The following is a 12,023-nucleotide window of genomic DNA, read 5'->3' as shown; positions in this document are numbered from 1 at the left end:
ATTATTGTAATGCTTTATTGGGTGGTTGTTCTGAACGCTCGATAAACTTCAGCTAGTCCAAAACGCAGCAGCTAGAGTCCTTACTAGAACGGAGGTTCTGTCAACACTGCACTGGCTCTCTATCAAACATTGGACAGATTTTAAAATCTTAAAATCTTATTTGTCCTCTGCCGTTTATACCACTCACTTGTTCTTTGATTTCCTTCACAGTGCTCTCAAAAGACATTCATTTCTCTAGAAGTGACTGTTGAGTTTCTCTGATTTTGTTGATTGCAGCAAGAAGGGTGTTGTGAGAGACTATTTCAGGTGTCTCCATTCTAATTGCTTTTTTTGATGGATTTGATGGTGGATTGATTTTTCTGAAGATTCTCCCTCGAGTTTTCTGCATTTTATTTCATCTTACTTTTCGAGAAAGTATCTCTTTAACAATCACGAGACAGTTGGCCAAAGTTCAGAGTTCTCACCAATTAAGTCACAACATCACTTGGGGAGTGGATCTTTTTTGGACCAAATTAGCAGGACATTTATAAGAAAGTCTTTCGGCGCCTACGAGGGCACGTTTTTTTGCATCAATCACAACACTACTGTCCTCTAAACTACTTGAATGCTCCAATAATACAACCATTGACTGAATCATATTTTATATTTTTATTGTTCGTTACATTAGTGGAGTTATTGTTACATTTACCTGAACAATCTTTGATCCAAATCAAACACTAGACATTTATTAATTAAAATGATGCATGCATTAACTTTAGAACATGTTCGGAATAATTTACGCTTTTTGATATTTGGATATGCTCGGTAACGGATATATACAGTAGATTATGTAGCTGAAGGAATCTAAATAAAGTAGAAGTCCAGAAGCCCAATTTCAGATCCTGCTTTTGTTTTAATGCTAAAACACTTTCCAGACTTCACATCGATGCTCAAAGGGTTACTCGGTTCTCGACACTTGATGGATAATGTGGTTTTTCTACCGTTGCTTTTTTCAACCACAAATTCCAACCCACACAATCTTCCATCATCCTTTCGTGGCCACATTGTTGCAGCAACAATTTTATCATCCTCATCAAATAGAAATTCTTCTTCTTTGCTGGTTTCAGAGTTACCAACTGTAAACCTCTGGCCATCACTGAAAGTCACTTGGATTTTTTTGAAACGGTTGACATGTTTCCTCGAAAAATAAATAGACAAAAAGTCCTGAGAATAAAAAAAAGATATTTTAATCATGCTACAATATGTAATGAGGTTTGATCATTTTAAATTAACAAATAAAAGGTATAGGCAAAAAAAAACTCTTTCATTCAACATGTTTTTTTAGGTTTGTACAACTGTTGTAAAAGATGTAACAGAACGATTTGAAATACACTTTTACTTTTATGGAATATATGTTTATGAATACATAGCCAAAATGGGTAGTCCTATTCTATACAATGTATCTATACGCTAATTTGCATAATATCTAATTTGCTCTTCAGGGAATATGTAATGGAATCTATATAATGTAAGCAATATGTACTTACACTACCAGAGAACAAATCTGAACTGAACCGATCGGAATTAAAACATTCTATATTTTATCTCTACAGAACTTAGAGACTGAAAAAATGGACCAATTTTTTTTTCATGTGTAATAAATGTGTAATCCATGTGAAATATAAGCTTAAGTGAGGGTACTTTTAGCTTCTCCTTGCTCACTATTTGTCACTACTTGAGTAACCCTTTTATTTTGATACTTTTACTTGAATACACAGTTTGTTTTTGGAAAACGTTATAATAACGTCCGGTTGTAAGGCATTCATAAGTGATGAGTTAATGATGAACTAATCGTTTACTTATTACATCATCTATAAACATGTTTTGAAGATGGAGTTATAAAGTTCACCAGTGATTAATATGTACAAATCCGTCATAAGCAATCTTAATAAACAGCATACCATTAAATAGCCAAGCATATCCTTGGTAAATGGTTAATAAGTCACTAGTTATCGCTTATAAATCATTGAAATGTCACTTACCTTGAATTTTATATGTAATTTTTGACAATCTACCAAACATAGATTAAAATATTAACATCACTTATTAATCATTTGAAAGAATAATCATGTTTTGTAGTCCATCGTTAACTAATCACTTGAAAATTAATTTACAAAACATATATAAATGGATAGCATATCACTTGTTAATTGCTTTTGAATGTTTTGTGAACATTAGTTAATCATTAATTAATCACTTATCAATGCCTTGTCACTAAACATTATTATAAAGTGTTACCCTAGTTACGTTACTCACCTCGTTGTAATAAAATTTGATCTTCTTAATGGTGCTGCCGGTAGGAGACATAAAACTGGAGGATGATGAAAAAATAAATAGTGGATTGAAAGATGAGGGAGGAGCTAAAACAAAAAACAACAATGAATTAAGCATTAGACTGATTTGCGATCAGCTGAGAATCAGTCACGTGACCTGCCAGAACTATCACAATATTAATCAGACGTTTTTAACCCTCCTCGATCCCCAACTCAGTTCAAATCAGGTCAGTTGCTAAAGATCCTTAAAATCCTTCAAGTTTTAAATCCAGTTGCTGTCTCTTGTAATGCATCCTGCTGTGTAGTGATTTACTTTTGTCTGTGGAATGATTTGCTTTTGTGAAGCTGCTTTGGAACAATAGCCATTGTAAAAAGCGCTATACAAATAAAATAAACTTGAATTGAATTGCTGGAGTATGAGCTGTGGTGAGCTCCACACTGGGGTAGAAACATAAAAGATGATGTACTTCAACTAAGATTTGGTAGATGAACTCATGCCTCTTTTAGACTACCATTAAAACTTTCCAGTGTATGAAGTGTTGCGATCGCTTAGTGTATCTATACTGCCAAACACACAACCATTCAATGTTGGCCAACACGTACACTAAAAAGTTTAATCTATGTCCATCCTCTGTGTTAAGTCATTAGTGATAAAACATGAACTGTGTTTTCAGGAGCGGCAAAGGCCAAAACAACAAATAACATTTTGTTATAAAAATTCTGTTCGTTGGGCTAAAAGTGCTTTATGGGATGTTGTTCAGTGGACCCTTACCTTTCCCTTTATTTTGATGGCCCCTTCAACACATTGCATTGACTATAAGTAATGTTGCACCTACATCTCTACTAAATTTCATTGGAGTTTTAGTACAGTATTAGTAGACTGGTATGGTTAGGGTTAGAATAAGTTGACATCTACTTGCGAAGTTATTAACAGAAAGTGTAATAAAAAAGGTTATTAGTTAAGGAATAAACATGTGCAGATGATATTTACCCGAATGAGATGTAATGTTGACAGCATCACTGGATTCACTCACTCCCGGTTCACCCACTATCTTGTATCGGATTGAGTAGAGCGTTTTAAACTGCAATCCAGTCAGAGTGAATTCTTTATCCGCTGTGTCTACTTGAAACCACTTTTCTTCAGCTCCAAAATTTGACGTTACCTCATTGTATTCAACTCTATATTTTAATCTTTTTTCAGTTGAGTACTCATGCAGTTTCAGGGACACAGCTTGCCTTAGAATGTTTTTTACTATAGGCGGGGGTGGCTTGGAAAGGGGCTGGAACTTTGTGTCTGTCAGTTTCCCTTTCTCATACAGATAGATGGAGGATCCTGGACTGGAGGGATCGGAGATGGCAGAAATAATGAATCGGAATTTCTTGTCGTTTTTATTGGCCTCTGAAAAACTTCTGAAAAGAATGATGTTCTCTCTCAAGGTTGAGATGACATCAGGATTGTTGAACCACTTTCTGACATTCAGAAATTCAGAAATTATGTTTATTTCCCCATCTAGGTCTTGAAATTGATCAGATTTCAGAAAGTCCTGCAGAGTTGAAAGATATAGGTCTTCATACTGCAGAGATGTGAAAGTCAAGCATACCACGAAATCAATGTCAGGATCAAGGAGGATAGTTTTGAGACTGTCTGAGTCTACTATTGTGATCTCCTTTAGTGTCTTGGTGTAAGAACTCAAGAGGCGAACTTCAGTCTTCGCATCATTTAACCACTGTTTATGCATGACAGCATTAAAAGGGGAGCTACTGTGGATCCTCTGGATGTCTTTCAATGACTTCTCCTCCATATCTCCTCCTCGAATACCAGGCAAGACCTTGGCCACTGCTTTCAGGAGCAATGCCTTGTAAAAGGAAACTGAGCTCTTAAATGAGCGTAGTCTTTCTTTGATGCTACTGAACATATTTACCTCTGTTTTTCTGGACAGATCGTTGCATGTCCTCTCTACATCACTCAGCTCCTCCATTATATCTACAATGTAGGAAACTGCACTTGTGCTGATTTCTCTCTCCAGTCGAGCTGCTTTTGTATCCAAAAGATGAAGAGGATAGAGCCAGACTTTGAGTGGAACCCCATTTTGTGAATTCTCCTTCAGAAGAGATGGAAGCTTCTTGTACAACTCCAGGGCCTCCATGTATGTGGTGGGGTTCTGATTAAGATGGACATCACCATAAAATGTGCAGGCAATCTTCTCAGCCTTTTTCTTTTCACCATCTGTCATTTTTAAAGATGCTTGTCCTTCAATGGAAAGTAGAGGAATATTCTTGACCATGATGTTCAGTTCTCCTTCAACCTCCTGTCTACTTTCCTCTTCTGAAAATCTTCGATCAAACACCATGAAGGCCTGAGCTCCATACAGTACCGCTGTGACCACATGGGTTGCAGTTTTCTGGTCAAACACCTGAGGATAGGTGATCTGACCCAGATGGGTCATAGTGAGCTGTTCGAATCTTGTAGTTTCACTGTGATGCATTGTCATTCTGGACTGTTGGTTTGAGGATTTGCTGTCGCGTAGGAACTTGGCAGATCCTCCCACTTCCACAAGCCCCCCCAAAAAGCTAGCTTTCAGGGAAGCACTTACATCCAGTCGACTAGAGAGATCAGAGATAGAGTCAGAGCTTTCAAACCAAATACTTGTCTGGGGCTGTGGACGACTGTCCAAATTTTCACTCAGTGATTTCTTATCCCACAGCGTAACACCTGAAATGAGACGTGATTTTCACAGTTATGTATGAGGGGTGATACAGGTTTTAAAGCCTTGCTACAGAAGAGCATGTTGAGTGGAGTTATAAGCAATGAAATTTTTGCTACACCACCTGGAATGAAGTTATCCTTGCGGCAGTCATACAGCATACCAGGAAACAGAGGTCTTCCAAGGGCTGCCAGTTCAATGGGCTGTGATTCCAAGTCTGTAGCAAAGACAATTCATATATATACCAGTCTATGCACCTGGGTAGTGGGTTTGGTTATCGCCGTCCCTGCAAAAAACTACACCCCAGGTATGTGGGCCCATTTAAGATCCTTATACAAATCACCCCTGTTTCATACCGCCTTACCATCTAATTATCGCATCTCTCCCCCTTTTTATGTGTCATTGCTGAAACCTGCCGGTGGACAAGGACAAGGCGACGGAGAGTGAAACCCCTCCCTTGATCATCGATGGTGAGGAATCGTACCGAGTAAACAAATTACTCAACTCACAACGCTGAGGCAGGGTATTTCATGCAACAAAATAGAGACAGTTCTGTCCGTAACATTAGATGGCGAGTGGGAAAAGTGACAGGTACAATTAGTGAAAAAAGTAAAACAGATCTAGAGAGATATAATGAAAGTACAGTTTTGTAGAGAACCTTTGGTTATTTATTGAGAATGATTTTAATTATTATTTTGTGGATGTACTATGGGATAGCCTGGATGTGAGAATCCTTTCCCTGAAATGTTGTCCCAATCCTGCCCTGTTCTACACTATGTTTGTTCAGTCATGATATATTAGTTAACAAAATATTAAATGAAAGTTATTTTGTATTAATGTGTGAATATGATGTGAGGTCCATTTACCAGCATGACACTAAAACAGGTAGGGTCATTTTTACTTAAATTAAAGTAAAGAAGTATGGGCTCTGACATGTACTTGAGTAAAAAAGTGTAGTTGTCCGTCAGCTTAATAGTACACTATTGCTGCATCATGAAATAAATCAGGAATCTGGTTTTGAGTGAAATAAGTATTCATAAATATATTTAAGCATTTATAATGAGTTACAAAATGGTTCACTATTTGGCAGGTATTGCATTAAAATAATTTATAACTGCTTATCAATGATTTATAATGCATTTGTGAAGTATTAGTAATTTATAAACACTTTAAAGTTCCCTTTATAATGGGTTTATAATGCAACGTGTTACCACATTTTGTAACACCATTCGCATCTTACCTGATGTTTTTGCACTCTCATCATTTAAAGTCCAATCATCAGGTTTCGGTATCAGAATTTCCTATTTTTCAAAGAAATTGTAAAGAACCAAACACAACCCTCCACACATAGCTGTTTTATCTCTAATTTCATTTCTAGATACTGTTCTTCACTTTGTCTTATGGCGTGCACTTACCTGTGCATTCATCACAGCTAGGGTTGCCAACCATATATATGTACACAGGTAAATGCAGTTCGGCTGCTTCAGGTAAATCAAAAGTCCTGCCATCTTAGACCGGCCGACAAGAAGATCTTGAATAAAAGTTTGAATAAAAGTCAAACAAAAATGTACATGAGTGGCCTGAATAAATTGTATTTGTGTGAAAACAGCTTATCATATATCAGATGCAGAGAGACAGAAAGAGTCATCATAAAAGCAAAAACCCATATCAGTGGTTCTTAATCCTGTTCCTCTGCAAACTGTTATGCTTCTTTTATTGCTTTAGAACATCGTTTTCACACTTGAGTCCTGTTTAAAAGAATCAAACCCAGACCCCTTTAAATGGACCAAGAGGTGGATAGGGTGATAGGACCCAGTTCTCTTTGTGTTCACACTGTGTCTGTTCCTGAAAGAGGGCTCACAACCCTTTTTGGTCCACTTCAGCAGGAATGGTGTTTCAGATCTCCTTTTGTTAAGAACTGGTCAAGTTTATTCTCTACCACCAGGTGGCACTTTTGGAAATCAAAGATTTTTAAAAAGACTTTAAAATAAGCGGCACTCAAATTTATAACCATATTCATTTTAAAAAACACATTAAGCTATATGGCAATTTTCTTTCCTTCCCCACTGTACTTTTTATGGCCTTAAATTTGCTCATATTGATATATAAAATACATTTAATTGGACAAATAAAATAATTGATCACCTCATCAATTCCAGCATAAAAGCACACTCTCAGTGTCTGGTCTCTTTTTTACATGATTGCTCTATTGAGTCAAAGGGCTAAAATTTCTTATATCATCTCATATTGCCTGGTGCTGGGTTGCAATGGGCAGAAACAATATGGGCCTACAAGATCCAACTAGTAAAATGCACTTTTCTAGCGCATTTTAAGGAGGTGTTTGAATGAGCTGATGGGTACACATCTGTGCGAAAACAGCTGTACCATCTCACGCAAGGTACTATGTCAATCCAAGAATATTACTCAAATTTCGTACTTTAGCAGCAGCCAGTGGATGAAATGAGAAGTCTTTGATGACAACATACTGACAAGGTTTAGAACCCGACTTCATCTCAAATTAGTTGCTTACAGTGACTCTATTGGATTGGAGGAATTTATTCAACTGTCCATATGCTGTTGTTCTCACATGCAAGCCTGTTACTCCACTGATAAAACCTATGTTACAGCTGCTCCGTCGTCCAGAAACCACCAGCACTCTAGAAACAGATCCTGAACCCGAACCCATGTTGTTGGACAGCAGGAGAATGTCTTTGGCTGAGTAGCAGAGGAGACTGACCTAGGGTCTGTATATGTATCGTGGAGCTGGTAGGCATATGTGTCTAACATGCCCCATTTGTCCTAAAGCCTCTCTGGTGAGTGCCACGGAACCTGTGCCAGATGTATCCACTCACAACCTGTGTAATTACTGCCTCTGTACAGGTTTCTCTGTTACTGTTCTCTTTGACTCCAGGTCAGCTGGAAATCTCCCTGGGACATTCTCCCACCAGCTTAATGTACCGACTTTTCCCACTGCGACAAGCTACCAAATCCACTCGAGGAACACCTCTATGCCGATGACATGTCAAATACCTTGCTGGGCCCCACTGTTTATAAGTTGGATTGTTTCATGTGGAGGATATAGAATTACTGGTTCTGGAGAGTTCCACAGTGGATGTCATCTCAGGGTGACCGTGGTTGGAAGCATGAACCTCTGCTCATTTGGGGCACAGGTGAAGTTGTAAAGTGGGGTAAGAATTTTTTCCTAGAATTGTTTCTTGTTACTTGTCTAAGAACCAACCTGACAAACTGACAGTTTTTCCAAATGACGTGCAATTGACAGGCAGACTGGAGACGAGTCTGCCTGTCAATTGCACATCATTTGGAAAAACTGTCAGTATTTCTCCTTGCTACTCAATGACATTTTCTGCCCCAAGAGAACTGTGCCATTGACCTTGTTCCAGGTGAGCCAGTGCACCATGGGAAGATCTACCCACTATTGCTTCCAGAGAGTAAGGCCATGGAGATTTCTGAGGCACACTAACAGGGCTACATCCGACCATTACGATCCCTCAACAACATTACAACAGTCATATGAGTATCTCGTCATGCCTTATACTTTAGTTAATGCCCCCTCCAGTGTGACTATTCTCAGTCAAATGGACAGACGAAGTGGAATATCCAAAAGATTGGGCGTTTCCTGCATACCTTCTGCCATGGCCACCAGAACTCAGTACTACAGTGCTTAGATGCAACCTGTGTTTTTAAAAACGCTATATAAATGAAAATGATTGCTTGACTGAACTCCTGGAACCAGTTCCTGGGCTGGGCATTTACACTACCTGACACAGCTGTGTTTAAAATTAAAACTAGAAGTTAAGTGCTGGGCGTCCGGTCAGAGGAGAACTGACCCCAACTGAGTCTGGTTTCTCCCAAGGTTTTTTTTTTCCTCCATTCTGTATGGATGAGGTTTTTGTTTCCTTGCCGCTGTCGCCTCTGGCTTGCTTGGTTGGGGACACTTAACTTCTAGTGATTATCGTCGAATTGATTACAGAGACCGTCTCTGCATTTAATAAGAAATTGGTCACTCTCGTCATTATACATCCCTGTCATTGTATTCTTCTACCTTATACTGTACAGTGCTTTGATGCAACCTGTGTTGTTAAAAGCGCTATATAAATAAAAATGATTGATTGATTGAATGCTGACCCAACAAAACTCCTTTTAGGACGAGAGCAGAACGAAGCATATCAGATCCCGCTGAGTCCATACTCAGACTGCTCTGTCAGGAATTAGTCAGGATTCAGATGCGGGTATCAGAGAGGCTTTATTAAACAGGAAAACCAGAAGTAGATCACCCCAGGAGAAAGTATGTGGACTGGCGAAGTGAGAAGCGAGACATAGCGCAAAAGAGAGAGAGAAACGCCTTGCCACAGATTTCAAGAACGGAGGATGCAGAAAAAAAAATCTAAAACAGTCTGACAAACATCAGCAAAACACAGGGACATATAAAGGGAGAATATAACGAGAAGAAAAGAAACAGGTGTGAGAGAAGATGAGCTAACAATCAGGAATCAAGGAGGGGGTGGAAACACAGCAATGGCCCACTGAGAGTAGTCATGAGAGTCATTTGATATTGAAGCCGACTACTGTGGGATTGAAATTATCATGCACAGTTCTTGATAAACAGGTGTTATTGCCACTATTTTGTGTTATGCTCGATAGTTTGTTTGTTTTTTTTTCCCCACAAGAATCAGATCAGATATCCAAAAAAAACCATCCTCAGTCTGTGTTAATGAAAGGCTATGGGGTTTGTGACAATACACAAATATTTTAGGCACAATGACTCTGCAAATCGTTGACATAATGAGAACAAACTTTGTGTGCGCCATTGTCACCTCACACAGAACACAACATGTATTGGATCTGTTGGTCAAACAAATAAGCCAATGAAACTTTGTTTTCTTTGTTCAAACTTCTTCACACGTTGAAGTGATAAAACTAAAACTAGAGTTTACAGTAAAGGTCCCGCTACACTTCTCTTCATGAAGCTCACTATGCAGCTTGCAATGCCCTTTGAACAGAACATGCTTGATCCTTTCGGACTGGAATCATGGAGAAATATCCCGTGAACCACTGGTTTAATTACAATGTTATTTGCAAGCTGGAGCTTTTGCAGATGAGTGAAAAGTTTTTGAAATATTTTAAGTTTTGACCATTATTGTGTGATACTGTTACAGACCACCACTACTAGTACTTGTTCTGCTTATTATATATGATTAGTATGCTGTTAAAACTTTACATTTGGTTGAAGTTCAGCTATAAAATATATGAGACCTTATTAAAGCTGTTGATGATGTGTAGTAGCATCTTGTGTGAATGATTTATTGCTTGTTTGATATGACTGCATCAAGTGACTGCAACAATATGTATACTGGAGAAATCTACTTGCCATTTAAGTTATCTGCACAGTGCACCTGTTAATATTGTTTTAAAATCACATCTTACCTGGCGTCTCTGTGTGTCCTTGGTATACTGATAGATGAAGTCTGAAGCTCGTTAGATATCTGCAGTGATATTTGTACTTCTACTATTGAGGAAAGGTTTCATGAAAAGAGCATTCTCAGCCTCAGGAGGGGTGGCTACTGCCCTTTGACCTTAAAGGGCTCTCTGCTGGATTTATTATTTGTGTACAAAGTAGAATAATTGATTGGAAATGTTTTTTATCCTTATCAACTCAAGAGAAGGCAGACAATTCCTCTTCAATAAGCACAATCAGTGTGGAAGCACATGAGAGCCACTGAATAATAGTTATTGCTTAAATGAAAAACTAATGCTTTAAATTAAATAATTGAAAAATTAACACTTCTTGAGGTGACAATTGTTTTTCATTTTTATTTGAAAGATTGAGGGACCTGTGCTTCCTATCAGAGTGCAAAAACAGAAACAAGCTGTGTGCTGGGTCCTTTGCAGGAAACGAGAGGTGAAGTAATCTCCAGGAGAACAAATCAAATAATTCTTCACCACCCTCTGAATCAAAAGCAAGCGTGCAGAAGAGCCACCCAATAAAGCATTACAACAGTCTAATCTCGAGGGCATAAATGCATGAAATAATATTTCTGCATTTGACATTGAGAGCATAGGTCGTAATTTGGATATATTTTTGAGATGGAAAAACATCTTTTTACAGATGGTTTTCAAAGGAAAGTTTGCCAATAATAAGATCCAATAATTAGCACATTTGTTTTTCAGAATTCAACATTAAGAATTCTGTTAGTTTCTCAATATAGTGTGTATCACCAGGCCGAGAAGACATATAGAGCTGAGAATCATCAGTGAAAGCTGTGTCTCCTGATAATATCTCCCAGAGATAACATGTAAATTGTGAAAATAACTCACATAATAACGCAGTAAACGCAGTTCATATAGCTATACGTGCAGGTGACACTGATGTGGAAAACATTTCTTTAGTCCTTCAGGGATCCTACAGACTGAACCACTGAATGGAAAACCCCCCTACATAAATGTCCATGTGGTAGAAGAATATTTCAGAACATAAATACTGATGAGAACACTTTCTGTTAGGACAGTTATTTTATATGGTGCAGAGGTTAATTTGTCTGCTTACTCCTTTTGTGCTAAATATTAAGCTCTTTTGTGTATTGAAACATTTAAAGTTTATAGCTGAAAAGTAATTATTAGGGTTGGAGATAAACTCTGAAAGAACCTTAAGGGCCAGAGCTGAGTAAAGAAGATAAGGGGAATGAATACACAGTGTGTTATGAAACTTGTAGGTTTAGTAAAAAAACATTAACACACAAATATAACCTCTGCACCATAAAAGCACAGAAAATGAGGCATATCAGATCCCGCTGAATCCATACTCTGATACCCGCATCTGAATCCTGACTAATTCCTGACAGAGCAGTCTGAGTATGGATATGCTTCCTTCCGCTCTTGTCCTACAAGGAGTTTTGTTGGGTCAGCATTCTACCCAGCTCAACACCACAGCTCAGGAGGTGGACTCTCTGAATGCCCAAGCTGTTGAGCTTCTCACGCGGGTGGATTA

The 12,023-nt window shown here is 38.2% G+C and overlaps 1 protein-coding gene across 1 annotated transcript; it reads right to left on the bottom strand.

The window, feature by feature from the left end:
- Positions 1-633: 633 nt before the first annotated feature.
- LOC122342982 (cytolytic toxin-alpha-like) lies at positions 634-10,598 on the bottom strand. The gene is made up of 7 exons (XM_043237238.1): positions 10,463-10,598; positions 6,433-6,548; positions 6,258-6,318; positions 5,142-5,234; positions 3,304-5,025; positions 2,296-2,399; positions 634-1,203 (listed from the first exon to the last, which is right to left on the bottom strand). The coding sequence occupies exons 2-7, from the start codon at positions 6,523-6,525 to the stop codon at positions 844-846; spliced, it is 2,433 nt and encodes an 810-aa protein (XP_043093173.1). The 5' UTR covers positions 6,526-6,548; positions 10,463-10,598; the 3' UTR covers positions 634-843.
- Between the last annotated feature and the right edge of the window lie 1,425 nt (positions 10,599-12,023).

This window comes from Puntigrus tetrazona, chromosome 4 (assembly GCF_018831695.1).
Source record: "Puntigrus tetrazona isolate hp1 chromosome 4, ASM1883169v1, whole genome shotgun sequence".
Classification (NCBI taxonomy): Eukaryota; Metazoa; Chordata; class Actinopteri; order Cypriniformes; family Cyprinidae; genus Puntigrus; species Puntigrus tetrazona.
The sequence above is the reverse complement of the archived record's forward strand: the minus strand, read 5'-3'. Positions and strand labels throughout refer to the sequence as shown.

Excerpts from the sequence above, each read along its gene's own strand:
- LOC122342982 (XM_043237238.1), bottom strand. The coding sequence starts at position 6,525 with ATGGCAGGACTTTTGATTTACCTGAAGCAGCCGAACTGCATTTACCTG. Across the intron at positions 6,319-6,432 it reads TAGCTGTGATGAATGCACAG|GAAATTCTGATACCGAAACC; the intron begins GTAAGTGCACGC and ends TTTGAAAAATAG. Across the intron at positions 2,400-3,303 it reads CAACATTACATCTCATTCGG|CTCCTCCCTCATCTTTCAAT; the intron begins GTAAATATCATC and ends TTTTTGTTTTAG.